The sequence below is a fragment of the Haliaeetus albicilla genome, chromosome 16, assembly GCF_947461875.1.
Source record: "Haliaeetus albicilla chromosome 16, bHalAlb1.1, whole genome shotgun sequence".
Classification (NCBI taxonomy): Eukaryota; Metazoa; Chordata; class Aves; order Accipitriformes; family Accipitridae; genus Haliaeetus; species Haliaeetus albicilla.
The window spans coordinates 29,952,008-29,979,961 of record NC_091498.1 but is presented as its reverse complement, the minus strand read 5'-3'; the positions used below and the strand labels follow the sequence as shown (position 1 = coordinate 29,979,961).

General features: G+C 40.9%; 1 protein-coding gene across 6 annotated transcripts; it reads right to left on the bottom strand.

Moving 5' to 3' along the window:
* On the bottom strand, positions 1-27,948 carry CTTN (cortactin). 6 transcript variants are annotated; one of them, XM_069804132.1, is made up of 17 exons: positions 27,860-27,946; positions 24,557-24,640; positions 24,048-24,121; positions 22,546-22,675; positions 19,115-19,225; positions 18,367-18,421; positions 17,761-17,871; positions 16,791-16,901; positions 16,070-16,180; positions 14,693-14,803; positions 12,907-12,962; positions 11,709-11,778; positions 11,054-11,202; positions 3,670-3,759; positions 3,385-3,574; positions 2,368-2,436; positions 1-1,788 (listed from the first exon to the last, which is right to left on the bottom strand). In XM_069804132.1, exons 2-17 carry the CDS (start codon positions 24,638-24,640, stop codon positions 1,652-1,654), a joined length of 1,659 nt encoding a protein of 552 aa, XP_069660233.1. In that variant the 5' UTR covers positions 27,860-27,946; the 3' UTR covers positions 1-1,651. The 6 variants fall into 6 exon arrangements, with proteins under 6 accessions (XP_069660233.1, XP_069660234.1, XP_069660236.1 ...); XM_069804133.1 differs by lacking the exon at positions 14,693-14,803 and having other exon boundaries at positions 2,368-2,439; positions 27,860-27,947; XM_069804135.1 differs by lacking the exon at positions 16,791-16,901 and having other exon boundaries at positions 27,860-27,947.
* Between the last annotated feature and the right edge of the window lie 6 nt (positions 27,949-27,954).

Below are 27,954 nucleotides of genomic sequence, written 5' to 3'. Positions count from 1 at the left end.
AATGGTTCAAAAAGTTTATTGAATATTTAATTTACAAAAATCATATCCCTATGAGGTGTTCTATGCAAAATTGGATAAAATAAACTGCATATAAAACCCAACCCTAGTAATGCAAATACAACACAGAAATGAGGCCATGGAAAGGAAAAAAAAAAATATATATAATCATGACACACATATGACATTCATTAAGGATTGTCCCAACCATCCAAGAATTGGTTCAACATGATGCCTTCTTCCTAGATACATTATACATTTTACCATTTAAAACAGGCCTTCTGTATTCTGTTGGTCCAAATTTATGGTTTATAACAATTCTTTGCATTCTTTCTTTAGCTACTACACCAGTTCTGCCATTCCCATTTTGATCAGAAGGTGGAAACAGACAGTACATACATTGAACACGTGCACTATTAGATGCAACTTGCTATCTTTGGTAGGGACCCTAAATCTGCAGCAAAGTCAGCTTTCTATAACGACAAGAATTTCAGTTTCGGTTTTGGCAAAGAACAGGTTTAATTTTGTTGTTTAGTAGAACATTACTGGCAGTTTCTGTTGAACATACAAAAAGTATAGTTGTCTCTTGCAGGGTTTAAAAATGGAGATAATTCATATGGGTTTTAATTCTAATTACTTGTATTTTAACATTCCTTGACTCAAATATGGTTACATAAAACATCATTACTGCACAGCAGGCCATTCCTTGTAAGAACAAGGGATGTATTGCACACAGACCACAACTGCAATTCCATCCTGCCTTTTTTTTCTCCCTTTTAAAGCAATAAGACTATTCCTGCAGGTAGTCACACAGATTTGGATGCCAGTTTCCCTTTGAACAAGTAGGAATTTTGCTGAGTGACTCAACATTTATATAGTAAGTTTTCCTGGGAAAGAAGAGGGTGAAACAAAAATAAAAACTAAAGAAATTTGGGACAATCAGTGCTAGAGTGTTTGCAGCCCTCCTCTGGAATAACATGGATAGGAGGAGCATGATCAGGAAAAAAATAATTAGAAAAAACCCCAACAAACAATGCAAGAGCCAAGGAACTTCACTTTAAGAGAGAAGGAAAAAGTAACCAGACTGTTTCCTCCGTAACATTAATATTCCATTAATATTGGACAGTATTTGATTAACTGCCATTAGCTGCAACTTTCAAGCATTCTCTTTGCTTTTTCAAGCACTATCTGGAAAAAAAAGAAAAAATTATGCACCTCCCCAGTCCTCCCCACTCCCGCTTAGTGGAAATGCAAATAACCTGCATAGCCATGATTTTCTTAGCTGAAAACATTTAGTGGAAGACTATCTAGACTTAAACACTAAGTAAATCTGCTCACTTATGAGTAAAACATGCAATATTACAACAGACAGCTAACTGTCCTCGAAAAGGCTTTTTATGACAATTGCTAATTTGGCAGAGAAGAAATGTTTCCAAATGCATGAAAATAATCTTAAGAGCCTTAGTGAAGAACATAGTTACAATATATTAGCGATTTCTGTGGCATAAACATTTTAAAAAGCATCAGCAAAGTATTAAATATAAAAGCAATATGTATATACCCCCTCCATCCTCAGAAAAGCATCATGATTTGTAGTGTATTAAGTCAGATTTATTGACTGGGGAATTAAGGCATAACCAGTAGACAATAGTCTTTATTGTCTCAGCTCCACATAATTCGCAGGGAACAACCCGTATCGGCCTTTGCAGACACCCCTCCACCAGCCGTCATCAATCATTTCTATGTTTGTGATGATGTCATCTGGGTCAAAGGAAATCTCGTCATCACCCGCTGGAGAGAGAGTTGAAGAGGCTCAGTATTCGCACAAGAGCAGTTCACATTGCAATCTCACCTACCAACCCACCAGCGCTAAAAATAACACAGACGCCCATCACCTTCCTCTCTCCCATCAGGGCATTTGAAACAGGGCACCGGGCAATGACAGTCGGAAAAGACGGACACTTTCTCGTCCTCTAGAGTGACGAGGTAGTCGGTTCTTACCTACTGCATTTTGGGTGCATTTCTAACTTAGAGCAACAATTGCTACCAACACACCGAGAACCACTTTACTTTCTTGATCTCTCCTCAGAATTAACCAGCCACAATTTTAAACAACTATGTATGCCAAGGGTTTAACAAGAGTGTTAATACTTGCTTAAAAAAGATTTTGAAAACTCCCACCATTTCCAGAAACAGTGGCTAGTAGTTTTCAAAAGTGTCTCAATGCTATTGCAAAATCACTGAATTCCTAATCCTTCATATCTTCATTTTGTATGTTACTGTAAGAGACTACAGGATGAAAGGCAAAGGAAAAATACAGACTTATCTGTGCAGAACAAAGACAAGGATAAAAACAACAGCTTTGCTTACCAGCTTGATAATCATAAAGGGCTATGGCTGTAATTCCAAGTTCATTTTCGTATTCATCATAAGCATTTTCTTTGTGAGAGAGAGAGAGAGAGAGGGGAGAAAAATTAAAAGCATGAAGCACACTACCTATCACCCTGAGTTCTTTTCTGTGGTAGTCCCCCTTTAATTCTAGCGCTAACTCACATAGGAAGCAGGGAACAAACTATGCAAGTTTTTAGCAGTGCTGACATTCCTTCTGAAATGGATTTTTTTCCCTAAAAAAAAAAACAATTAAAGCCTGAGAGGAAGTGTTCACAAGTAGGCATTTAACACAGTACAAAATAAAAACAATCAGCCTTATCACACTTCTGTAAAATGTGACAGAACAACTGAGCCCAAGATCACTCTTTAAGAGACTATTCAATACAAGCTAAGTGTGTGTGTTGGGGGACAGGGGATAAAGGGGCCTGTTTAAAATTCCCAGGTTTTCATACCAGAACAAGCAGGTTCATTCTTCACACCTCATTCAGTAACCAGAAGAGGTGAGAAAAACAGGAATTCAAAAGAACCTTATTCTTGCACTTTCATTAGTTTCAGACATCCTTATTCCACTCCCTTGTAGGCACAGAACACATGAGGTCCATTTCAAAGTCCCAAGAATTGTTTACAGAATTTTTTGCTTTGTAGGCCAGCACCAGCTCAACACACAAAATCTCCATCTTTGTGCTTTCTTTTCAAGTTGAGCTGCATTACACAGTGTGGAAATGGTTACCCCTACGTTTCTTTTTGAACTGATACTCTAGAGAGCACTGTAATTATTCCAACATCATCTCACATAATTTAAGTAATTTCAACCTTGCTCTAGCCATACCTTAATTTCCTAATTAAAGTTTGTTGGTGGAGAATCTAAACAGTCTCATCAGACTATGACTTTAGAGAACTAGGACAGTGCGCTATCAGCACAACTATTCATAAAGTTGTTGCCCAAGGAAATAATCTTTATCTTAAAGGGTTTCATATCAGAAACAAACACTCTACCTGCTTGGTAATGGTCTCCTGCCCCTGCTACTTCATAGACCGTCTCTGTTTCATATTCTGCCTCTCGCTGACTCACTGCTTCTTGGTAGTCTGACTCTGCAGCTTTGTAGCCGGACTCTGGCTCGCGCACAGCTGAATACGCTGCACTGGAATTCTTGAAGGCAGAATCTGCTTCATAGGAAACTGCATCCTGCAGAAATACAGGTGAGGTTCATCAGGGTTTTGTAAAAAGGTTCCTAACGCTTAGGATCAAAACCCAGGTACTGAAAGAGGATTCTAACAAACCTCATAGACTGGGCTTGAGGGTGCCTTCTGCTCAGCTGGCTGTGTGGTAGGAGATGGTGGTGGAGTTTGTTTTTTGGCTTTAGCTTGTTCCTAAATTGAAGAGAAAGAAAAACTTCATTGCAGCTTAATCACTGATGTCTTGACATTGAACAAGAAACAACCCTCCAGGAAGAAAGACAGACAGCACATTCTGCAACAAACTCATGCGAGCAGGGAGCAGAAGAGAACTGGACTGGCTGGATCGTTACACCTGCCTGAAGGTTTAGACTGGCTGTGCAGTAAAGGCTCAGAAATACAGCAAAGCAGAAGAGAAAAAAGTGAAGAAACAAAAACCGCACGGTATGTATGCATACATGTGTTTAAAAACAGAGTACCCAATGTTCTTTGGCACATTTCCATAGAAGCTGCAGGGTTTCTGTGTTCAATATATTAATTCTGTTCATTAGCTGGCTGGGCCTCATGTCCCATTTTAGCGTAAGTTTAGAGAACGTGAAGCCTGCATGTTCTAATTATACAACTGATCTATTATCTTTGATGAGAAATGATCCTGCAATATCTTGCAGGTCTGCAAAACACCTGCCAAGGCAAAAGACTGAATAGCTTAGACAAAATTAAGTCCTATATACTGACAATGAGGGGATTCAAATGTTCAGAAGAGTTATATGTGGTAGAAATAAACGCAGTATCGCTACTGTATTCTGCAACACAAAGAACATGGATCTGAATCAAATGTTCTGGCACTCAAGCACTTCATGCTGTGCCATCCCACCTGTGAATCAGAGGGCAAATCCACAATCAGGAATCAGGAATCCACAATCAATTAGGAAGCCAGGATACTGTAGCGCAAGAAATGCTACGTTGCTTGCATGACTTAAAAAAACCCCAAAAGCCTGTAAGCTAGCTATTTAATTTTGCCTCTCTTTATCATAGGGAAAAAGAAAACTGTGGATCTAGGGCCAAACCTTCTTCTTTATTGTAAAAAAGAAGAGAGAATACATGTTGTAGGAGACTGTGCGCTCCAGTTGTTTAGGTCCATCAAGCTGTAACTCCCCAAAGGATCTTCAGGAGAAACTGTAGTCCAGAGATGAAGCAAAAGGGCTCTGTTACAAAAATATTCTTCCTTTCCTTTGTTTGTCACAGCTCAAAAAAAATACATCTAACAAAGAAAGCAAAGTGTGTCTTGAGAGCAGAGCCAGCTTTGAAGACAATTCAAAGCTTAGTGCTGTACTTTCTGTAAAAAATCTGTCCTGATGTGAACAGTCCTCCCCAACTTTTAACTCCTGTGCTACAGATAAAAAAGCACCAGCAGTGTGTTTATTAGAAGTCAAATCTAAGTTTGGGGACAAATTAAGTAGTATCAGTCCATTAACAACGTCAAAAATGACAACAGTTTGAAAAATTTGTCCTAGGTAATGGGTCTCTGCAATCCAGACTACAGTTTAGGATAGCCACAGCATAATTGCCATAAAACATTGAAATTGCACAGTCCCCCCTCAGGCTGGGTTTCTTCCACACTGAAACGCTTCCTGTGAAAGAGCATCCTGCCTTGTTCTCTAAGGTAGCAGAAGCTAGCTAAATCGAGGCACCCGTTGATTCAAACCAGCAGTTAGAGAAGAGCTCCCTGCACGCCATTTGACTATGTGACATGTGAAAAGCAAAACAGAAAAACGATTACCAGTAAACAGGTTCTTGAAGGAATGCAGTCCATATGTACATTCCCATTGTGGGAGTACACATGCCCACATACTTTCTTAAAGTGAGAGAACTTTCTGTCTGTGCAAGGAAGTTCACTTAAAGAAATAAAGTTCACTTAAGTCAAAGTCCGTCCCCACCCTTTACAGTATCTGTGGATGGTGTGCTTACATCCCTCCCTCCCCTTTTCACGCTCAGCTCGTGACTGAGGGGCAGTGCAGCCAGTGCCATTTCAGTTTCCCCTTAACCTCGTCCTCCCTCCCTCAGTGTCTGCAGAATCACACAATTAACTATGGAGATGCTCAGTCTGGAAGAACATTAATCATCTGGTTATGGTGAAATTTAAATACCAGCTTTCAAAAAAAACTTCGGAAGTGTCCAGGCAACAGAATCTTTGATGAAGCACAAGAAAAATCAAGCATAACGGCTTGAATTTAACCCACACTTACAACAAAAATAACGGTAAAGAAAGTCAGTCATTTCTGAGAGAGAAGGGGGGGGGGGGGGAAGACATAACAGTTCAATGACTCATGAAAACCTGTGTTACTACATTTAAATCCTTCTGAAGAGCTGTTTCCTCTGCAGGAGGAAACCTCAATGAAAAGCTGAAATGGGTAACAAAAGCCTAAATTCACCACCCTCCATCCACAGATCTTACTTAGGAGCACAGGATCATTCAAAATGACTGGCAAGAGAGCTAATGGAGAAGCTGAACTTCTTCCCCGCCTCAGCCCAGACTATAAACGCATGCAGAAAGCCTGGCTACTTCGGCAAGATACAGATGACCAGTCATCTCCTCCTTACTGGTTAAAAAAAAATTATTCCAACTAGGTTGGTATAGGAATAGTCTAATGAAGAGCCATTCAGCATCCATAGCATGAAGTGGATTATTTCAAGATTGAGACAAGCGAGACAGACAAACTGTTATACAGGTCAGACTGAGAGAACTGAAGAAGTCACTGAAAGGCAAAGGCGGCCCAGTACCAAAATGCACAGGACAATGAGAGCCAACAGGATGATGTCCTGCCTTACCCTAACCACAGCGCTTGGCAGCAGAGGCACCTGGAGAAATGCATACACCAGTCCACTCGGCCAGTCTCAGGGTTATACCTGAGACCAAGCCTGGACACAAACCTTCTTTCAAAAAGAAGCATCAATACTTTCTGTGTCAGCCATGTAATCTTTCAAAAAATTCACACGGCCACCCGAGCAGATTTCCCCCTTCTCACTAAGGACTGCAAGACAGCTCATCTACCAGAGCTGAAGGACTGACACGTGTGAACTTGAGTGCTATTCCCCACACACCTATCACTTAGGGCAACTGCTGCCTTGAAGGAACAGAGCATCTCTCCTAATATATTACACTGTCATCACTCATAAGCAAAGCAGGAAAGCTCTGTCCTCCAAATGGACCAGATATCCAGAGCACTGGCACATAGCTGCTGCTACTTGTGAAAATGCAACTGTGGTGCAATGAAATTACATGGTATTTTAGAATAGTATACTGATATCCCTACTTGGCAAGACAAAGGGAACATAAAGGGCATGCCCCTGGAGACACGGCTACTACCACATGAAGTACCTCCTTGCATCCTGAGGAACATCAACTTGATTGTAGCAAAGGTGCAGAATAAAAAAACATACATAAAGTACAGAAAAGATCAATATGAGGTATCAGAGTTCTCACATGCCCTCGGAGAGGGACACTTTCATAAAGTAGTTGCCCAAGTGGTGAAGGCACTAAGTTAAGGATAAAGTATCCTGGAACCCTGCAACAAGAGAACTCTTACCATCTCAGAAATGGTAATTGCTCTGTGATAATGAGTCAAGTTTTTTACTTCAGAACATTCACTTTAAGACCCAGGTGTTCAAGGATGGACTGCACTGTTTGCAGGGACTGGTCTTTTGTAGGATCCCCTAGAAACAACCGAATCAAAGTAAGGAAGTGACAGTCCTCGGTTGAGGACTCTTGCCTAGCAAACACCATCAGCAACTTGAAGATAACCTAAGAAACTTCAGACAGGTTGAGAAGTCCTAAAACCACCAGACACCTTGTCTGAGAGCAAAGAAGTAGTGATGATGGAATGGAGTTACTGCCAGGTGAAAATATGCACCTCAGAGAAAGAAATGAAAGAGCAAGATGAATGCTGAGAATGTTCATTTTCCTTTAGGACTGATACTTCTTAGCAATTCTCAGCAGTAACTGGAAGCAAGGGCTGTCCAAAGTGATCTCATGGGTGCAGAATGGCCTTATTAACAACGCAACACCTGTGATACCCATCAACCTATACCATGGTTCTTCCTTATTTGGAGAACTGTAAAAGTATCTATTAAATTAAATCCTCCAAAGATAACAATGCTGCTTGCTATAAGTCACAAGTCCTAACGTGATCCAGATGCAATGTGTTGACAGAGGAAAACAAGTGCCAAGTAAAGGGAGATCTCTTGAAGGAGGAGTGAAGCTGCACTTTCAAGAGCAATGTACACCTGAAGGTTTTCCCTGGCTTGTGTCCAAAAAGAGTATTTTTTCCCATTCTTCATCACCCCGTGGAAGAGACCCAGAGCTGAGGGACTACAGCTCTTTGACTAGAGTTGCAGAGTAGGTGGCAAGGACAATGACAGGGGAAGATGAGGAGCGAAAACTCACTTTGTTAAGGAAACAACCAGGTGCTAGACCTAGATACAGGTGATGCATAATCTTAAACACACTGAAACATGCTGGGAACAGTGGACAGCTGTTCAGGAACAGAGGCCAGCCTGCAAATAGCTAGAGGAAGCATGGGGCTGCCAGCTGAACAGCTACACCAGAAGAAGGTGGTGACACATGCTGACAGCATTTTGCTGTGGCTCTGAGTCAGCAAGTGCTGAGGCATTCAACTTTTCTCATCTGAAGTGCTCCCAGAGCAACTGTACAGACTAGATGCATTTCAGCTTTACCTCTCTGAGGAGAGGGGAACCAAGTGACTTCTCCTCAAGGCAAACATTCAACTTTTCTCTGTGTGGCTCAGTGCTGGAGGCTGGTGCCAATGCCGAGAATAACACAGAGCGGTCCAAGCTGACTAACAGAGTGGCACCCTGGAGCAGGCTTGCTGACCTTATCAAATAGAAAAGACTGAATTCTCAACTTCAGCTGTTTATCTCTTCCTCTCTCAGCTTTAAGAGACTGGCAAATGCTCTGTTAAAGGTGTAACATTTTTCTCCAGGACACTAAAGAAACCCAAATAGTGGCTGGGGGAAGGTATTAAAAGTCCACAAAGTCCACCATGATGAAAGGCAGCATTAGAAGAAATCACTGATAGACAAAGATGAACTCCCATTCATCGTGTGATGCATGTATGCAGTGAACATATGCTCACACTGTATATCCTGAAGCCATAAGGCAAAAGAGGAGATAAGCTGAAAGAAAAAAAAAAAAAAGCAGCAATCACTTTAGATGGAAAGACTTGATTTATCCTATAAAGCTAGAATTTCCCAAATTTCAAACAGAACTCAAAACGAAGTTAGCATTTTTCAGAAATCAAACTATACACAAGATACATGAGCCATGCAGTTTCAGCACAGCAAAACTACAGGGCTATTTCAGAAGCAGTGCTGGCCCACACACCTGTGAACAGCAGTCTTGAGAAGCCAACCAATGAACTCGGCAGGGGAACTGATTTGGATTAACTAGATGTTTTACTTGTTAGGGTTAATTTTCCACTGTTGTGTGACTATACAGATGCTCTGCTGGCATAAGGAATAAGGTGGCTTGGGACTGCTGCCATTAGCAGCCATGCTGGTTTAGGCCAGCTTAGTTAATGTGATGTAATGTGCAGTTTCACTGCAGTGTATTTTTCTTAGTTTAGGAAGATCAAAGCTAGGTTACTGTAAGCCTACCATGCATTAGTTTTTCATACTTGTAAAACAAATGATTTACACCAAGTCTAAATTTGTGATGAATTAGACCATACTGATGAAATGGGATGAACACCACAACCTGACATCCTGTAGCAGCATCCCGCTCAGGGTAAGTATCTACCACATCTGAGAAACCAGCCATTGGGTCTGCTCCATTTGTTCCTAGGCAATGGACTGAACAGATCTGAGAAACCATCTGACAGTCTTTCCTGGATTCCAGATGTCTCACAGAGGATGCTGAGACAAGTTCATATGCAAGAATATTTCTTGTTGGGGTCTGCAGCTGGTGGCATACATTGGCTCTAACAATGAAAGATACATCTGGCGGAAAATAAAAACAAAAGAGGAGAAAGAGAGAGAGAAGTAGGAAGGAAATAGGAAAACTCCCCCATAGCCAGCCAGGAAGAACAGTGACGAGGGTCCCAGACAAGGGATCTCCTCTGGGAGAGTCTCTTCAGTGTAGCAAGTGAAAATGATGAAGATGATGAGGATGACCGTTTTTCCTGTGCATCTCCTTGAGTACTATATACTTTTCATCAGGACCCGCCCAATCTCCCTACTGGTTATTCCTGCTTGGGACACTATTAGCACTAGTTGGAGCATGCTACTTCAGCATCAGTGTTACATATTGGTTGGCTCTTAAGTCTCAGTGCACATATATGGCCAAGCAGCATTTATTCAGAATTTAAGAGACTGCTATCTTTGTGTCCTATGTTTAGTCTTCTCCAGTATAAACTATTATCTGTAAAACAAGAGGTGAAGGAGAAGGGGAAAAGAGGGACTATTCTTATGCCAGCATCAACTGCTTGCCACTCCCTGCCATAATATCAGAGTTCACAAGTGTGAGACCATGAAATCAGAATAACAGCATGGGACCACAAGGGAAACTGCCACAGAAACTCTGGACAAACACTGCTACAGCAGCTTGCTTGAAAGGTTACACAGCTGCAGACAGCAGGCCCTCAGGATTACTGATGATAAGGCGTCTCAGGCATTGTGTAATGAAGTAAATGAACAAGACATGAAGGACAAGTTACTATTAACGCACTAGGCCTTCCATCTCAGCAGCAGAGTTTCACCAAATATGCAAATTCTATAAAGCACATAAGATGTCATTTCTGACTAAACATTCCCTGGAATTGTGTTGCTTATGAATAACACAGAAATCATGAAGCTTTTAACCATGCCAATGCTAAATTAATTTTCTTAATTCCCAAACTAAGATTCAGTTAACATTTGGAAGATAATTTCCCCTCATCTCATGGGTGTGTGCTATACCAAAGGGTGATACCACCTCCACCTTCCACAATACAGATTCCAAAAAAACAGCATCACCGACTATCACCATGCTATTAAACTTCTTGGACAAGCTGTCATTTAAGACCTTTTGGAGACCGCACGTCTCTCCCCTGATGAGTTCCTCCGTGCCCAAGGGAATCTGGTATTACCAGAAGGCAGAAGTACAGTAGGAAAAGGTCAAACTGCAGAGATTAGTGCTCAAGACTAACATACATATTTTGGGATAGGCTAAATAAAAAAACCCCTATACACTATTGTTACCTTACCACTCTATGTGATGTCTGATGTACATGTGGTGCATGTTGATAGATGGCTGGAATCGCAAACAGGTAAAGCACAGGTGCAAACACAGGCAAACACATATATACACACAGAGGACTTTAAAGCCTAGCTGGAAAGAAGGAAAGTGTCTTTTCTTAAAAGGTTCTCTTTTCTCCCAGCATGGCATTGAAACACACTAGACACGCTGCTCAAATGGGATTTGAATCTTACTGACCTCCAGTTTCCTTCGAGCCTCCTCCTGTTCTTGTTTCTCCCTGGCCATTCTTTGTGCTCTCTCAGCTTCTGCCTTCCTTCGGTCTTCCTGCTCTTTTTCCTTGGCTAGGTTTTCAAAGTTAGCTCGGATGCTGCTTGTTTTATTAGCAACTGTAACATTTAAAAAAATTTAAGTCAAATGTTGTTGTTTAAGGTTCTGTATAAAGGTAGCCTGGAATGAGGTTTTGGTACAAATTTCTGCTCTCTGAGCTCACAGCCCATTCAGGAAAGTCCTTCTATCCCTCCTCCTCCCCTTCCAAGCCCAAACCTCTTGTGCACCACATTTATTTAAAAACCTCTACAACACTTCTCCCCCCTCTCTGTCATGGTACAGTCTCCACCATGCCACTCCCCTACTCACTCTATTCTTTACTCTGATGCTTTTTATTCCCCCTTCCTCAACTCTGATGACCCTCAAGGAAAAAAAAACCAAAACCAAAAACCAACCACAAACCAAAACTACCTCTAAAGGGAGGGAGAGAGTAGTTGGGGTTGCTAGAGACCTGCAAATACACCAGTTCCCTGTAGATGATTCTTACTCATCACTACTACATTAACAGTAATATCCTGGGCTTTTGAACATTATCCAAAGAAATTATTTGGGGCCAATGCCCTACCAGCTTCTATTGGCTTGGTCTTCTGATAAGTTGATGCTGGTTTCTCAATATCTTCAAAGGTTGCTGCATTCTATCAATAAGGAGAAAAAAAAGTACATTTAAAAACCACAAATTCATGAAGGCATTCAGACAACTTTAATCTCTGCCATTTTATTGTGATATTGCCCCTCTGGCTTTTTTTTTTTTCAGAACACCAAAATGAAATCAGGAAGAATCAAAACCTGACAAATAGAATAATTCTTTAAGTCAAACTACGTAAGAATTAATCTTCAGGGACAGGTTTAAACACATTAAAATCCTATTAATTAAAAAAAAAAAATCATTGTATGAACAGATGACTCATCAGAACTAAAAAATGAGGCAATGTCCAAAACATTTATTGTGTAGCTGTTGCTGTTCTAATCCACATTATGTGGGATTTCTACCAAGGTAAAAGCATCAGTCCCCTTAAGGAAGCAGATACTGTTAAAAAAGAGAGAGTATTTTGAGAACAGTATTCAAAATACAAGGGTTTTTTGAAATGAATGGTCTTGAGTCATCCTGAAGCCACAAGTTAAAAAAAAAAAAAAAAAATCCTACAGACTTTCAAACTCGCTACTTTCTCACTCTTAAACATCCTACATAAAGCCGAGAGTAAATTTATTCAGTAGATAAATCTCAGTGAGGACTTTTTCATCTTTTATTTTTTTAAATTTAAAAATGGACAGGTAGAAAGGAGGTATCAGCTGCCCTGTCTTTCACTGTTACAGAATACTACAACAAATTCTCCTAAAGGGAAGGTCCCTGATAATCAAAGTGGGCAAAGTTGGTACATATCAGACACCCATTTTAAGCAGTCCACTAAAAGACATCCTCAAGATACAAGGCATTAGCTAGTTGTTAGAAGACAGGACTGAAATTGTGGAATTAATGGATTTTCTCATTCTTTCGTATAAATTTTGCTATTCATTTCCATGCTTCAGTTTTCCCTACGTAAACCTGTATATACACTACACATACGTACACACGTACATGTGTGTATAAACTGGCATCAGCTCTGTGTGTATAAACTTGCTTTTTAAAGATTTAGAAAGGCACAGAACTCTACTGTTAGACTGGAGAAGTGTCCAGATATAAAAGAGCTGAACACTACAGATCTACCCAGGCTATTTTGTATCCCTACAGACTATTTAAGTCATGGCTCTTTTAAGCAACTTACCTTATCCATCCGATCTTTCTGTACACCATACTTCCCACCAAATCCTTTCGAATAATCTAAAAACAGGATAAAAAGGTTAGAATAGGGAGTTTCTTGTCCCTCCCATCTTTCTGCCAAATGCAAAGAGCCATTTCAAATGCAAATAGCCATTTCAGCTGCATGCAGAGATACAGTGACAGCCGCCAAAGAAAATGCAACTTGTTTTTTTGATGCAGAAAGGATACATAACTGCAAGAGCCTTCAGGTACACCAGCAGATGACAGATTGTGGGCCACATGCATTCTTTGAGTAAACATTAAGCTGAGGATTGGTAAGGTATCAAGCAAGGAATAAGGGATGAGCCCTTCTAATGCATCACTTCTGTAACACAGCCTTTCACAGCACCAATTCTTAGCCCTCTGCAGTAATCATATAACCTAAGCCATTTTGCTTTGCTCAAAGGAGCGATATCCAGTCTTCGGTGACCACAGAGGTGTTTTTTTCTCTTTAACTTGGTAAATTCTATGAATGGCAGGAAAATATAACAAATTTCTCATTCCAGTGGATTTGGTCATGATACCCAACTGATGAACATTAAAGTAATTGGTAATAACCCCTGCTCTACACATGGAAAGGGGCAATTCCACAAGACAGCACAGCCCTGCAACAACTCACCACCACAGAAATGGGGTGAACATGCTGTTCCGTACCACCCCTGAGCTGCACACTCTTTCTCTCACCTGACGCTGACTCTAGCACTTGTTCTACTCCAAAATCAGTTTAACTCACTAGCGGCATTAACAAGAAAAACAACAGACCAACCCTGACAAGAGCAGCTTTCTGCTCTTTCTAGTGAGTTGTACTCAGAGAAATGTCTGACAAGCACCAGAGCCAGCGCGACAGAAGCAGCAAGAGTGTGTGGCTGGAAAAACACCTCTTTCTGGTGGCAGTGAGCTGTAGGAACGTGCCCTTAGACTCTGTAGACGGACAGGCTTTCCTATCAGTCCCTGGAATACAATTACTCCTTCTCCTCTCAGCCCCAAAAACACTTGGGTTCCCTAACCAGCTATTTTAGTGTTTGTACTTGGGCTCTGCTAAGGCATATCTGACACTAAAAGTTTGAATTTGTGTCACTGTAGCATAGGAAAATATTGACTATCAGAATGAACAACCTAATTTTCTTCAGCTTTGTATGTATTTTCAGCCAGAATAAATATACTACACTTACATTTTCCTGATCCAGACTTCTCACTTTAAGATAACGGAAAACCAGGAATTCATGGTTTGTACCCCAACTATTTCACAATGAATAAAGAGAGTATTATAACAGTATTTGCTCACCCAAGAACCACAAACATTCCCTACTTCTTGTTTTAAAGACTACAATCATTTTAAAATGATCTTGCCATAACCCATTGCTTGTTAATGGTTACATGCATGGTCCTTATCTGAATATTTTTCCACCAATTTATCCAGGCAAAACTTCACATTTAGAGTCTAAAACTGGTAAGCACGACGTCATTAACATCATACTACTAATAATGTTATTATTACACCGTATGTATAGCTATTAACTAAACGCATAATATTGTAGAGCTGCTAACTAAACATTGGATATCTGTTTCCTGAATACAGGCTCCCTTTATGTAACATTTTAAGAATAAAATGGAAGAACATTGCTAGATCATGTAGGAATAGAAGCGCAAGAAAGTGTCTGCACATTACTAGCATCAATCTACTCAGAAACTATTTAAGACTGTGTGAGAAGTGGCTGCACTGTTAAGAAAGTAACAAGTGAAAACGGTGCCTTGTTGAGATTCATGCTTGGCTAGTTTCTCCTTGTAATCAAACCCCACAGCAGATGGGTCCTGCCTTTCTGTCTGTACACCAAATTTCCCTCCGAAACCACTCTTATAGTCTGAAAAAGCCATATGTAATAAATTAAAATGGAGGAAAATAAAGAAGTTTAGTCAGAGACACTCAAAATAATTTTTGCAGTATTTCTCAATTACCAATAATTTTGGATGGTGAACAAAAATATCTCAATACACTTTCGATAAGACTAAATTCAAAAGATGTTGCCACTCGAGATTAAAAAGAGGTCAACATGATTTATCAGACATAAGAACACCATTCTGAAGTCACAGAAAAAAGCACTTCTCAACATCTTTCATACATACTGCATAATGCACTTGCATTTGATCAACTTTATGAACACAAACACACGCATAATATGTTCACCAAAACAACATACAAAGGGATACAAGAGAATAAACTGAGCTCCTTCATCAGTGTGGTTAACATTTGTACACTAGAGATCTGACTTTTAAAGAGGTGTTAAGACAGGGTCCACAGAGACTATCCTCCAGATATTCCTGCACAGTACTGTTTAAAGGAAGAAGGAATAGTCCTGCTGCCGCACAACTTGAGGAAAAGAAGCTCTCAGCTAAGAACTATGATCATTCCCTACAGCTGCCTTAGAACAGCCATTTGAATATATCGTATAAAATGAGGGCAGAAAAAAAAAAAAAAAAAAAAAAGACTTCCAGTAATCCTCTCACAACAAATCTGCCGGAGCATCCAACCGAACAATATTCTGAGGACCGCTTTTAATTTCTTTAATTAAAAAAAGAAAAAAATAATTAACTTAATTTCTTTAAGTTAAGAGTGGTGACAGGCAGAGGGCTGGGGAGCAATCGTTATTTTGCAACTTTTCTTCTGGGTACCAGTATTTCATAGGAATAGGTACCTCACAGGCAATGAGAAAGGACAGCATTAGAAATTAGATTTCCCCTGCATGAAAATAGGGTTATACTTAACAGAAACCAGAAAAAGGAGATTATTTGTGGAAAGTACAAAGAAATTGCTATTTTGTGGTCTGCACAACTCAACTGAAAAAGGAAAAAAATAATCCAGGCTACCTGCAGACTCATAAAGCTTCTTCAGTAAGAACTTACCACTAAGTCTGAACTTTCAGGTACTCGGTATCAGATGTGTTAAACCTGCTTTGCAGACACCAGTACAACCAATACACAGCAACCATTCAAACACAGAAAAAGGAGACTCATGTCAGCTACTATAAGGCTGTGGCCTAAGATACTGGGGAGGAGGGTTCACACAGGGAAGAGAAAAGTCAAAAGGAGGGAAGTCAGAAAGAATGGCAAAGAATTGTGAACTGATATACCTTTCTGGGATTCGTGCAGCTGCACTTTCTCCTGGTGATCCCAGCCAAGTGCACATTTGTCTTGTCTGTCTGTCTGCACACCAAATTTGCCTCCAAACCCCTTTACATAATCTGTATCATGAAGTTTCAGAAAACATTATTGCAGTTTATGACTGTAAGCAGTACTTAACAAAAAAACAGTAACATGTTATGGGATAAGCTGCCCTGTCATTAACGATACTATCTTTCACTCTTTTTTTCCCTTGTTACACTACTTCAACAGAGGGGAAGGATACTGATTCAGTAACTCTAGGATCATGATGCAAGGAAGCATCACAAATCCAGTGAAGGTTACAGCATACAGACTCAATAATATTCAAAGATTTGAAGAATCTGATGCACTTTCAACCTAAAGCCATATAACACACACAAATATATGCGCAACATAGATATATAAATAATGAAGGACTTGATACTGCCTCTGAATACCATAGATCTGTGCAATTACACATTTATTTCAATAACATCCATAAGGACAGAAGGCCCCTTGGAAATCAGATTGTGAAACTCGGGGATAGTTTACAATGCCTTCTGTTTCTTTAAGGGAAACAAAAATCTGCATACACAAAGGGCAAACACACATTTACCACAAAAAAAACCCAAAACCAAACAATTTTTTTTCTTCCCAGGTTTAAAAGGCTGATTGATTTGAACTAGTATTTTTAAATAAGATAATAAAAACCTTTCTGTGATTCATGTTTTTCCGTTTTGCCTTGATATTCAAAGCCAACAGCACTTTTGTCCACTTTGTCCTTGTCAACACCATATTTACCACCAAAGCCCTTGGAATAATCTAGAGATAAGAGTGAAGAATTTTGTTTGTAAGTGTTCAATAACAAAATATTACCTTGAAAAATTTTGACCTGCTAACGTTACATTGCATATTAAAAGCAGCACTGACATCCCTGATTAATCTTGATACCAGACACTGAAGTCATAAATTCTTCAGAATACATTCTCTCAGGATGGAAAATAAAATAGCATCGTATGTAGTTCAACTGCTGGGCAATATCAGCAATTCTGCTACTTGACTCCTTGATAAAATTCTTGAGACACTTAGAGCAAAGTGAACTTCAAAAACCATGTCAGCAACAGCCTGGATGCTTTTAAACAAACACCCCCTTTTTCTCTTCAGCATTTCTAGAGTGCAAACATTTCTTTGAGATAAACAGAAAACAGATGGCAAAAATGTCAAAATTTTTCAATAAAATGGTCGATTTTTGATCAGATATGCCTGGAAACCTGACTAGCAACACAATATTAACTCTAAACACTACTAACTCTGATAAATGTTTTAATCTACAAACAGCTGATTCTTCCAGAAATACTTCTCTGTTGTGGTTAAACTGCTTACAGTCTCAGTACTTTAATCTACAGCTTTTCAAAAGAAGTTGCAAAAAACCTCCAGAAAAACCTACGTGCCCTGCTTCCAAAGTAATGGCAGTTGGATCATCACTTAAAACCAGTCAGAACCTATGTTTTAGGTTTCTTTTTCAGAAGTCAAAGTTTTCAGCAACATAAATTTTATTCAGTGTTAACTTTCAGCAGGTTAGAAGTGCAACAGATGTAAAAAATTAGTATTTTACAGTACTGCCTATCTTGAATGCCTACTACATCAGAGTACAAACTCACCAACACGCGTGTCTACTCACCCTTCTGTGACTCATGTTTCTCAGTTTTACCCTGGTAATCAAACCCCACCGCACTCTTGTCCACTCTGTCAGCCTGTACTCCATATTTTCCACCAAAACCACTTGAGTAGTCTGCATTGAGAGTAAAGCACAATAAAAATGAAATGAAGAAGCTTTTAATGGAAACATCCTATCCTAGCAATTGAGGGGGGGAGGGAAGTTATTTCAGAACTGAAATACTACTCTTTAGCAAACAAAATTAAGTTTAATTTTAAACACAGAAAATAAGACAGGCAACAGTCCCATAGTTTATGATGGTTCCTCTTAAATCTACTCCTGATTTCCAACAGGGTGCAAAACAGCAAAAAACAACTCCCACTCTTTCTAAAATGTCCCTGAACCTCACCTTTAAAAGAAAAGTAAGACTCACAGTGACACTCATGAAATTGCTTTGAAATTCATTTTTTCATCTTCTCTTCCACCCAAACCCCTCAACACTTGATTCAATGAGAATGTCATGTGGAGGCCTCACTAAACAAGGTCTTTTACAAACAGTAAAAGAATAGAGATCTGTTCTATTATTTATAAAAATGTGTGTCTATAGAGGCAACCACCTCACCACTTTACCTTTTTGGGAGGCATGCTTCTCAGTTTTCCCCTGATATTCAAACCCAACAGCTGACTGGAAGAGAAATAAAAATGCATGGGTGACAAAGAGCTAGATATTAGTAGAAAAACTGTGTGCACTTCAGCGGACAAACAGCAAGGGAAGTTCCTGTGTCTTTCCATACTGCGCTGACCTTCTCAATCAGGAGCATAAATACCTACTTAACTTACAGGCCATATTCATTTACATGGGAATTTAGTACATGTATTCATAGTAAGGGTTTTGTCATCCCTTGCCAAAGCAAATTGTACCAGCAACATACTCTAGTCTTGCCAGGTTCAGCAATTCAGTACAACAGAAATTTAGCATTTCCATGCAGGGGTTGTTACACACTCTTGGAACAGGACACGAATTATCCTGCCCAGTAGCTCATGTTGTGGTACAGGACAAACCATCCCCAAACCCCTCCTTCTGTAGCATTCACGCTGATTTTATCCTCATCAAAGAGCACAGCCTGGCTAAAAGGCAGATTTTAACACCCCTTTTCAGTTTTCTTTTCAACTCATCTCAATTGCCCATAAGGGCTTTTTTCTATTTTGCTTTAAATAGAAATTTATCTCCGTAACAGTCAGTGTTAGTTTACTGCTAAACTTCAAATACAGCAGGAAGAGCAGACCACACCAGCATTTTAAGGTATTGGAATTTCTCAGTTGTACATACAAAACTCAACTACTGTGAGTAGCTGCAGTACGAGATGAAATTGCTTACCTGGTCAACTCTATCGGTTTGTACTCCAAACTTGCCACCAAACCCTTTCACTGAATCCACTTGGGAGCAATGCTTAGAAAGTTTGGATTGATATTCATGTCCAACAGCTGACTAAAAGAAATTGGAAAATTCAGAAACAGCCAGCAGTTCTATACAGTTCTGCATGTAAGAGAAAACACTACACCAAGTAACTTGAGGATAAGCTTTGTTACAAACACACATCACCACCACTCCTCCTGTTGAAACTAACTTCCCTGGAAATTGCTGCTCCCTTGAGAAGTCTTGACAAGACTGTCGCCATGCTACCAATACAGCCTAGGCAAGGGAAGTGCCAAGAAAGAGTCTGACAGCAATGACTGTATTACACTCTGGATTTTTACTTGAAAAACACAGGAATGAAAACAAGAAGGATATAGACAGTCTTGATGGTGTTCATGCAGAATTTAAAATAAGGATTAGTTCCAGATAAAATACACAGCCTTGTATTTAGGTACATAGCTACAGATCTGTTTTAGCTAATATTAGACTGCAACCAAATACAACTACAGCTAGGTTTTCCATTGACATTCTTTTAGGGACGCACCCTGATCTTCTGCATAAATCAAAATCAGGCATCTTCTCTCTATACTTTCTCCTCGCTGGCAAAACGGCATCACAACATGAAGCAGTGCATCCATATCAAGACAGAGCTCCCCATGCCAAAGGCATCCCAGCCCTGCAGTCTCCAATTTGACCCTGTCCCTGGAAATCAAGCTGAACACAGCAAACCAAGGCGCAGTTACATCGCACTGTCACTGGCTTCAGGTAAGACACAAGAATATGTAATTACACACCTGAAAGTACATCCAGATAGCATTTGCTAGTGTTACAGTAATCTAGTGCTAGAACACCATTCTAGATCCTGGAATTGATGCTAGAGCCTAGCACCCTGAGGGGTGCTACATAACATAACACAAATGGTTTTTTCTTGTCCAGTGCCAAAACTGAGCACTGGCCAGAACAACTTGCAATTTGCCACTTTAATCTAACATTTGAGTCTGTTGCTCAAACGCATACAACTCCTCCCAGAGGCAGAAAGACCCTATAACCTGCTGCACACAGCCGTGTCCAGACCGAGAGGCTGCACCCTGTGATAAGCACCCCTCCTGACTCGGCACGGCCAGCTCCAGCACTGGTCCCTGTGCACGGGGCACTCGGCATCTGCGGCTGCAGCAGCGCGCCCTCCAAGCAGCTGCCCCAAGCTCCCACCTTTGAGGAATGACAAACTGCTTCTCTTGTACCAGTATCAGACAGCTGGACCAAGGTGGATTAAGTTGAGGACACAAGGCATCTAGAAACCATAAGTAACTTGGCTTTTACAGCATCTGCCTTTTTTTTTTTTTTTTTTTAACACAGGTGCTTGGGGGAACATTCCCAGCACTCAGGAAAGCAAAACATTACTGCACATAATGGCTGAAGTAACTGTCAGGTAACAGAACGAGGATGTCAATAATAGGACACTACCTTAACTTATAAGCAATATAAAAGCTCCTTTCTTTTCCTGACTGAAACAGTCATACTCTTGTTCATTTTGCAGGTGTTCTGTAGCAGAATAAACTGTTAAATGTGATGGAAAAGGCTCCCACTTCCCTTTCTTCTTCCTGTTACCTATTACATTTATGGAAGACATGAAGCTTTGAAAATTCTAGGGTTTATGTGCTTTTACATGATCTCTCTTCTGCTATACCAATTGAGGTAGGTAAGGTTTAAGCATGCTGTTTTCTTTATGTGGTACCAGAACTTTCTGCATTTCATCAAATATCAAGCATTACAACATACCCCTTTTTAGAAAAGACTTAGAAAAAGATTTTTCTTGGAAATCTGTATTTCAGAGTAAATTGCCCTCATAGTTCCTCAGCACAATACTCTGTCACATTTTAAATTAGTTATGTAGGTCTGGCATATAAAATGATGTAACTGTTCATTTTAAGTCAGCATCAAGGTTTTGTCCTAAATGCAGCAAAAACCTGTACCATGACAACGCTGCAGTGACACTCATTTACTTCAGGTGAGTCAAGCCTTAATACTAGCACACCTGCGCAGAGCCACAAATACCTGTGGAGGAGAGATCTCAATGATAAGGTTTTAGAACTATAATTATAAGGAAGAAAGCTTTATTAAAAAAATAAATTATGAACATCTTGGGCTACCAGTATCACTCAGATGGGCATGACCATCATGTTTTTCCTGATGATTAATTCTGGCCTACAGGAAACAGTACTCACTTTTTTTTTTTCCTCTCTTTTTTCCCATGGACACAGGTGAGGGATAAACTGCTGACAAGAGAGAGCTACGCAGCTGCAGACCAGGCCTAATGGTTGAATCTGCTCAGCAATTCCTTTCCCAGATTCAAAGGTTAGGTTAGCCTATTTCAAGGCCCATTGAGAATTATACAGCAATTTACTCTGGAAGATGGAAATCCAGCAAAAATTTAAGGCTGCCAAATTACTAGAAACCCAGAAAGTAAAGAAAGTAAGAAAATAAAATCATTCTTATTCAGGAAACAGTTTGGCTCTTATTTGAACAGAGTAAATGAAAGAAACTAGCCAGAAGTTCGTATGCCTAATTATCACATGGCTAATGGAATTACCTTAAGAATTATCATTTATTTCGTTAATAGTGTAACTTAAAACAGCCATCAAGTCCTTATGTAAAACACTACCATCTGACTGAAGTACAATGATTTTTTAAATACCTGGATTACTTGTCACTGTTCATAGTTCACCACTGTTTAAGAGAGCTGCCCTCTAATTTAAAAGCAGCAGCACACCCTTTTTTTCATTCTTTGGCAACCTCTATAGGCATAGAAGAGCTGGTACAGCATTGAAATAAAAAAAAAATACTGGATTTATTCATGTATGAAGTACTTCGTTAATTTAGAAATATACGTTTAGAAACTTGAATCTTGACTCCAGGGGAATCCACTCAGGACATAAGCATGCAGACTTGCTCTAAAGACAGAGCAAGCATCAAACAAAAACATGTGGGGCCACTGCACATCCCAGAACTTCTCATCATTTACAGATTCCAATTTTGCCACCTGAAACACTTGCTCCTGATTCTTCAAGTGCTTTAGTTCAGTTTTTTCTGTAGGAGCATCTTGATTTAATTAGGGAACAGAGCACAATGGTCTGACAGATTTGGGTAGTAGTGGTCACAAGTGTCCTTGTTAAAGCACTGTAAGAGTGATGCTTCTGCCCTCAAAATAAGCCACTGCTGTACATAGCTTATGCCATGATCTGAGCTTCTTGGTGTCCGAACCTAGCAAAGTTGTTCCAACTTTGCACCTTTGAGAAGCTTAACTTGCACATACAGTTGTGCTGGCCAGAGGCAAGGCAAGGCAAGGCAGGGCACGGCTTATAATATCATCCCAGGGAAGCATTCATACTTACTTTATCCATGCGATCTTGTTCAACACCAAATTTCCCTCCATAGCCATGGGAAGCTTTTGGTCCCGTTTCAAGCTCCTTCTCTTTAAGGTTCTGGTGTTCTTGGAATACGTTTTCTCTCAGCTGATGAATACTTCAAAGACAGATAATTAAGCAGCAAGTTTTACTACGAAATTTTCAGACAATAACTTCAAAAAGATGCAAAATAAAAACATGATAAAAATACCATCTTAATTAAAAGTTGGACAACTTGTATTTTTCAAGCCCTTCCTGTTTTTTCAGTGCACAAAGCACTTCATCCTATTCTGAGAAACAGAATTTATTCCACTGCGAAACACTGTCTAAAATTAAAAAAAAAAAAGTGTTGGTTTTAAGACTAACATGGAAGGGTATTTTGCTATCTGAACAATCAAATACCTAGAATTTACACGTGCCTGAAACATATTTTCTTCTCATGCCCTAATTTAAGTTCTTTCCAATGCTTTCTATTTAGATGGCAAGTTTTCAGAATAGGGATCATCTCTTATCATACAGTCCCTATGGTAACAGGACTCTAATTCTAACTGAGCATTCTGGACACAACCGTAATGCAAGATAAGGATGCAAGAAGACATGCACCTCCTCTTCCCCAAGCGTTCCCTTGCAATATGCAGAGATTGAATTTACAGTAGTCCAGGCCACATAGAAGAAGGATAAACTAAAATGGTAATCTGTACCTTAGAACACTTCCCACCTGAGTTTAAAGCTTCCTCAGGCGTAATTCAGCCAGTAGGCGTCCCCACTGCACTCCAAATAGGGCAGAATAAAATTGATCCCTGAAGTAAGCCACATAGTTCAGTCTCTCTCTGTTTGCAACACGGATGACATTTATTCTTAGCTTTATACCACGAGGGTTGATGCCCCAGAAATACACAAGCAAGACCGAAACAAACATCACAATCACAGACTTCCTAAAACTACTTTAAAGTCAAGTCTTAGGCACTTCTCATAACAAGTACAAGACTCAGAAGACGGATCGTTTCTGTCTCACATAGCCCTTCGTGACGTGTTCATTTGCTTTTCTGCCAGGGAGCTCGATTTGTTCCTTTGCCTGAATTTTTATGAGCTTGGTAGCAGTTTTCTAAACAAAGCCTAAGAATTAAGGGACCAAAGGTATCTTTAAAGTACCAAACTGGAGCTGCTCAGATCACCCAACACAAACTTCTCCCCTGGCAGTATTGGCTCTTGCATCAAAACAGAACAAAGAAACTTTCCAGACACAAAGAGGCAGGAAAAGTAACAGTTCCAGTTACAAAGAAAGATTTAAGAGTCCCTACACCATAGTTCTGATCTTAATTTTAGATCTGAAGATGCTGACATATTTGAAAGACCAGCAATCTGGCAAATAATCAATCTTCTACAGACACTCTTGTTTTAATTATGAAGATACAAGTAACCGAGAGCATGAGTTGATTAAGTCACCTGGGATTGTGACTATTAATAAATTTAAAAGAGAGCTGCTTTACTTGATGTGCTCTTGATGGCCGGATCCTTTCACAGTTTTAGCTCCCCAGCGCTGCTCTTTCTCACTCACATCGTTCTGTGAAGGACACACACAAAAAGAGTTAAAAACCCAAAGATTTCACTAGTTATTTGCACTTTACAGTTCACAGCAAAACCCTTCAGCAGTTGGCGAGGTCAGAAGTTAGAAAAGCAGTTAATACCACCCTCGCTTCTCTTCTGCTGTGAGCCCTGTGCTTTGTCCCCTGCTGAAATGCACAGAGCACACGTTCAGCCCCAAGAGGCTTCTGCTTCTTGATGCAAATCTCTTCCATACAACTTCCCTGCAGTACCCAGCCAAGACAAGGTAGTTTTGTTTGTCACTCACAGGCACAGAACACTTAATTCTCTCTCCTTCCAGGAATACGCTCCTATCAGTTTATTTTGCTGAGATATAGCCCCTGTCCTGAAGAATTACTCTTTAACATGTTACGTAAGACACTTCTGCCGAATCGGTAAAATTCAAAAGCCATACCACAAAATCAGGATCTGTCTCCCAGTCATCGGCTCCGTCATCCTGACTGACAGAAATGGTGTGGCCTGCAGTAGCCTTCCACATCTGCAACACCATCAGAAGAAGCACTGTCACACTCCAGTTACATGTCAACTCATTTTATATTATGTATAAGCTGAGGGAGACAGAATTCAAAATTCCCAATACAGTATGTTATTTAACCACATAAACAGAAGCTATATTTGCAGTGAAAGCAGATTTGACCATTGGCTCTCAGGCTGTCTTCTCGAGCTGGTTTGAAAACCCCTTTTAGTTTTCTTATTGGCACTGCAAAAAGGTTAGGAGCAATCGCTGACACGATTTCAAAGAGAACAAGGAAGTCTTTCCTTGCCCAAATTAATATCTGTCTTTTCTTCATTCGCTGCACTAAAAGACTTCTCTTCAAACAGGTCTCCAAACCAAAATCCACTTCCGAAGACTGTTGCTAATTCTAGATTCAATGCATATATTTAAGGCATAGGAATGGTTGTTTTTTTCCCAGCTGTTACTAATGATGAGCATAATATTGTTTATTTGGCAGCATAACCTACGTGTTTCCTCTGTTGTGCAATGAGTTTCAGCATTATGAAAGAAATCCAAACAACTGGAAGAATTTGCATGCAATCTAGACATTAGTCCACCTGCCTGCAACAACAGAGTACAAGAGCTACTGCGTTTCTCAGATAATCGCTTCTTAAATATGTAAGCAAACTCAAGTATCTTGTCTGACTTTCAGGAGAAACGGAGGATGAGTGCTGGAGTACTGACAGCAGGAAGCAAAACTCATAAAAAGGGAAGCAATAACATCTAGAAACAACATTCAACACTTTTAAGTGGCTAATGATTTTGGGCATCTCACTTTCTGGAAACCTTATTCCCTGTGGAGTATCAAGTCGGACACTTTTAATTAACACTTTGGAACGTGACTAGTGAGCAGAATACCTGACCTGCCTGGTGATAGTGGCTGTATTTTATACCCTTTATTCTAGGCAAATCAAAACAAATAAATTCTAAAAAGCAAAACAAAAACAACAAAAAAAGTTTTCTGCTCTCCCAGCTTTTTCAGGTACACGAGTCACAGGAAGGACTTATTTTGTTCATCACTAACAAACACATCATTAACACACCATCATTCTGTCCGCTTACCTTTATATTTCTAATTAAGGATAGATTATAAGGATGATTATTATCATGGACTATTTCATTCACACAAGCATAATCCAGTAGGCGGAACGAAAGCTCCCTTTTAAATGAGTAACTAATAACCCATAGGTAAAATGCACAGAAGAAAAAAAAACACTGCTTGCTCTACAGCCTGACGGAATAAGCTGATGAGCCAGTTTTACAGAACGTTTCAGAAATTTCCGGACTAGTAACAAGAATGAGAGCAACTGAAAAATTGATTGTCAAACACCAAGGTAGCAAATGACAGAGTGGCCTAGAAGGAGGGTGTAAGAGCAGAGCAGATGACATCCTGACAAAGTAGTAGAACGCTTCCCCTTCTGCTTCTTAGGTCCCCCATCTCCAAATTCCTATGGCAATTAAGGAACTACCATTTATTAAATTACTTAATATCCAGAGAACTTATCAGACTACATATTTATAATAAAAACTACTGGAAAGCAGAACCAAACCAGCTCAACAATGAAACTCAACGTGGGGTCCAAGTTCTAACTTTGTAACCAAACAAAAACCCACAGTCATTCCTAAGAGGGACAGCTTGTATCCCTCCCTCCGTGCTCCACCACGCTGCGTGCTGTGCGAGTCTTTTAGAAATGGAATTCAGGTGACAAGAGCTGAAGTGCAGGCATACATGCACATGGTTACTCTATATATTTCATGCAAAACACAGCTTTTTTTCTCCAAGTACTTGGTTCGTACATTCACTTGACTGTTTTGTTTTGCTTTGTGGATTCAGCTGTGCTAGGACATTTAAAAGAACAAACTCTAGATCCTTAAGTCCAGATTTCTTTGCTTCCTCCTCAAACTCTCACAAATGATAATGAAGGAAAAAGGGATTTCACATGCACACCGTTACAAAACCCAGAATCCACCACGTTTCTTCCTAAATTACGCACATAAATGCCAACATCCTTCCACGTCTCAACGCTGCATTCTATAAAGCGAATTACAAAAGGGACCAAAGCAGCCTAGTAACAAGGGACCTCAGTCAAGACCTCCGATCGCTGGTGGGGAGCAAACAGGAATAAGCCTGGTTTCCGCAGCAGCTTGTTATTCTAGCATCTCTTCCAAAGCAGAACGTGGAGAAATATGATCTATTTGTGAGTCACTCACTCACATGGTCAAATTTCTTAAGGAAAAAAGAAAACGCTACGGTTCAAATGCAAACTGAGGCTAAATATATGCTTTGAATTTAGCCGGCCAGCTTTGCTCTTCACGGCTGTTATGACTAATCAGCAGTCACAGCATCCTACCCAGCACCTTTAGCGGCACCCTGGGGAAGTCCCCTCTTCCCCAGGCCCTACGGACAAACTCCTGGAAGGAACAAAGAGGGATGCCAAGGCTTCAGACCCAGTCGCAGCACTGTGGGCAAAGGGAACCGAGGCAGCAGCTCTAGGCCAACGCCAAGGCTCGACGGCAGTCCCAGGCGCTCATCCCGGCCCTGGCTACCTGCTGGGGACCCGTGGTCGCCCCGGCAGCTTGCCGTCCCCCCTTGGCAGCACCCTGAGGGCAACCGGGGGAAAAGGGCGTTGAGGGAGACTCCTGTCTTCTCCGAGGGGGCGAGGGTGATCTCAAGCCCGACCTTCGGAGGCCATGGCGCGGCTCACCCCGATCTCCCCTCACCGCCACTGCCTTCTCCCAGCCCCCCCGGAGTCCTACAGCAGAAGCTTTTTCTTCTTTCAAGTTACCAGCTCTAGGGCCTTTGAGCTACGGGCAGCTTCAGAGAGTTTAAAATAAAAAAATAAAAAAAAAAATTAAGAAAGAGTGAGTCAACGTAAAAGCTCGGCCTTTCACCAGCCCACCGGGGAGGGCAGCGCCCTCCGGCCCCCTCACAGAGCTCGGCGGGAAGAGAGGGGCCGGGGCTTGAAGCCCTTCACCCCACACGGCGGACGGGCCTGCGGGTAGAGCCCCCCCACTCCCCCCCCCCTGCCCGGCCCGACCCCGGGGACACCCCCCCGGGCTACCACAGCCCTCCCGCCGCCCCGGCCCCAACAAAGCCGGCCGGCCCCGCCGGGGCTCCCCCGTTCCAACCAGCGACCAAAACGGGACGGGGCCGGAGGGAGCTTGCCCCCCACCCCCCGGACCCCGACCCGTCGCGCTTACGCTGCCGCCCGCCGCCTCCTCCTCCCCGCCGGTGCTTCCCGGGCTGGTCCTGCTGCAATTTCCGCTTCTCCCGAGCTCCCACTTCCTCTTCCCGC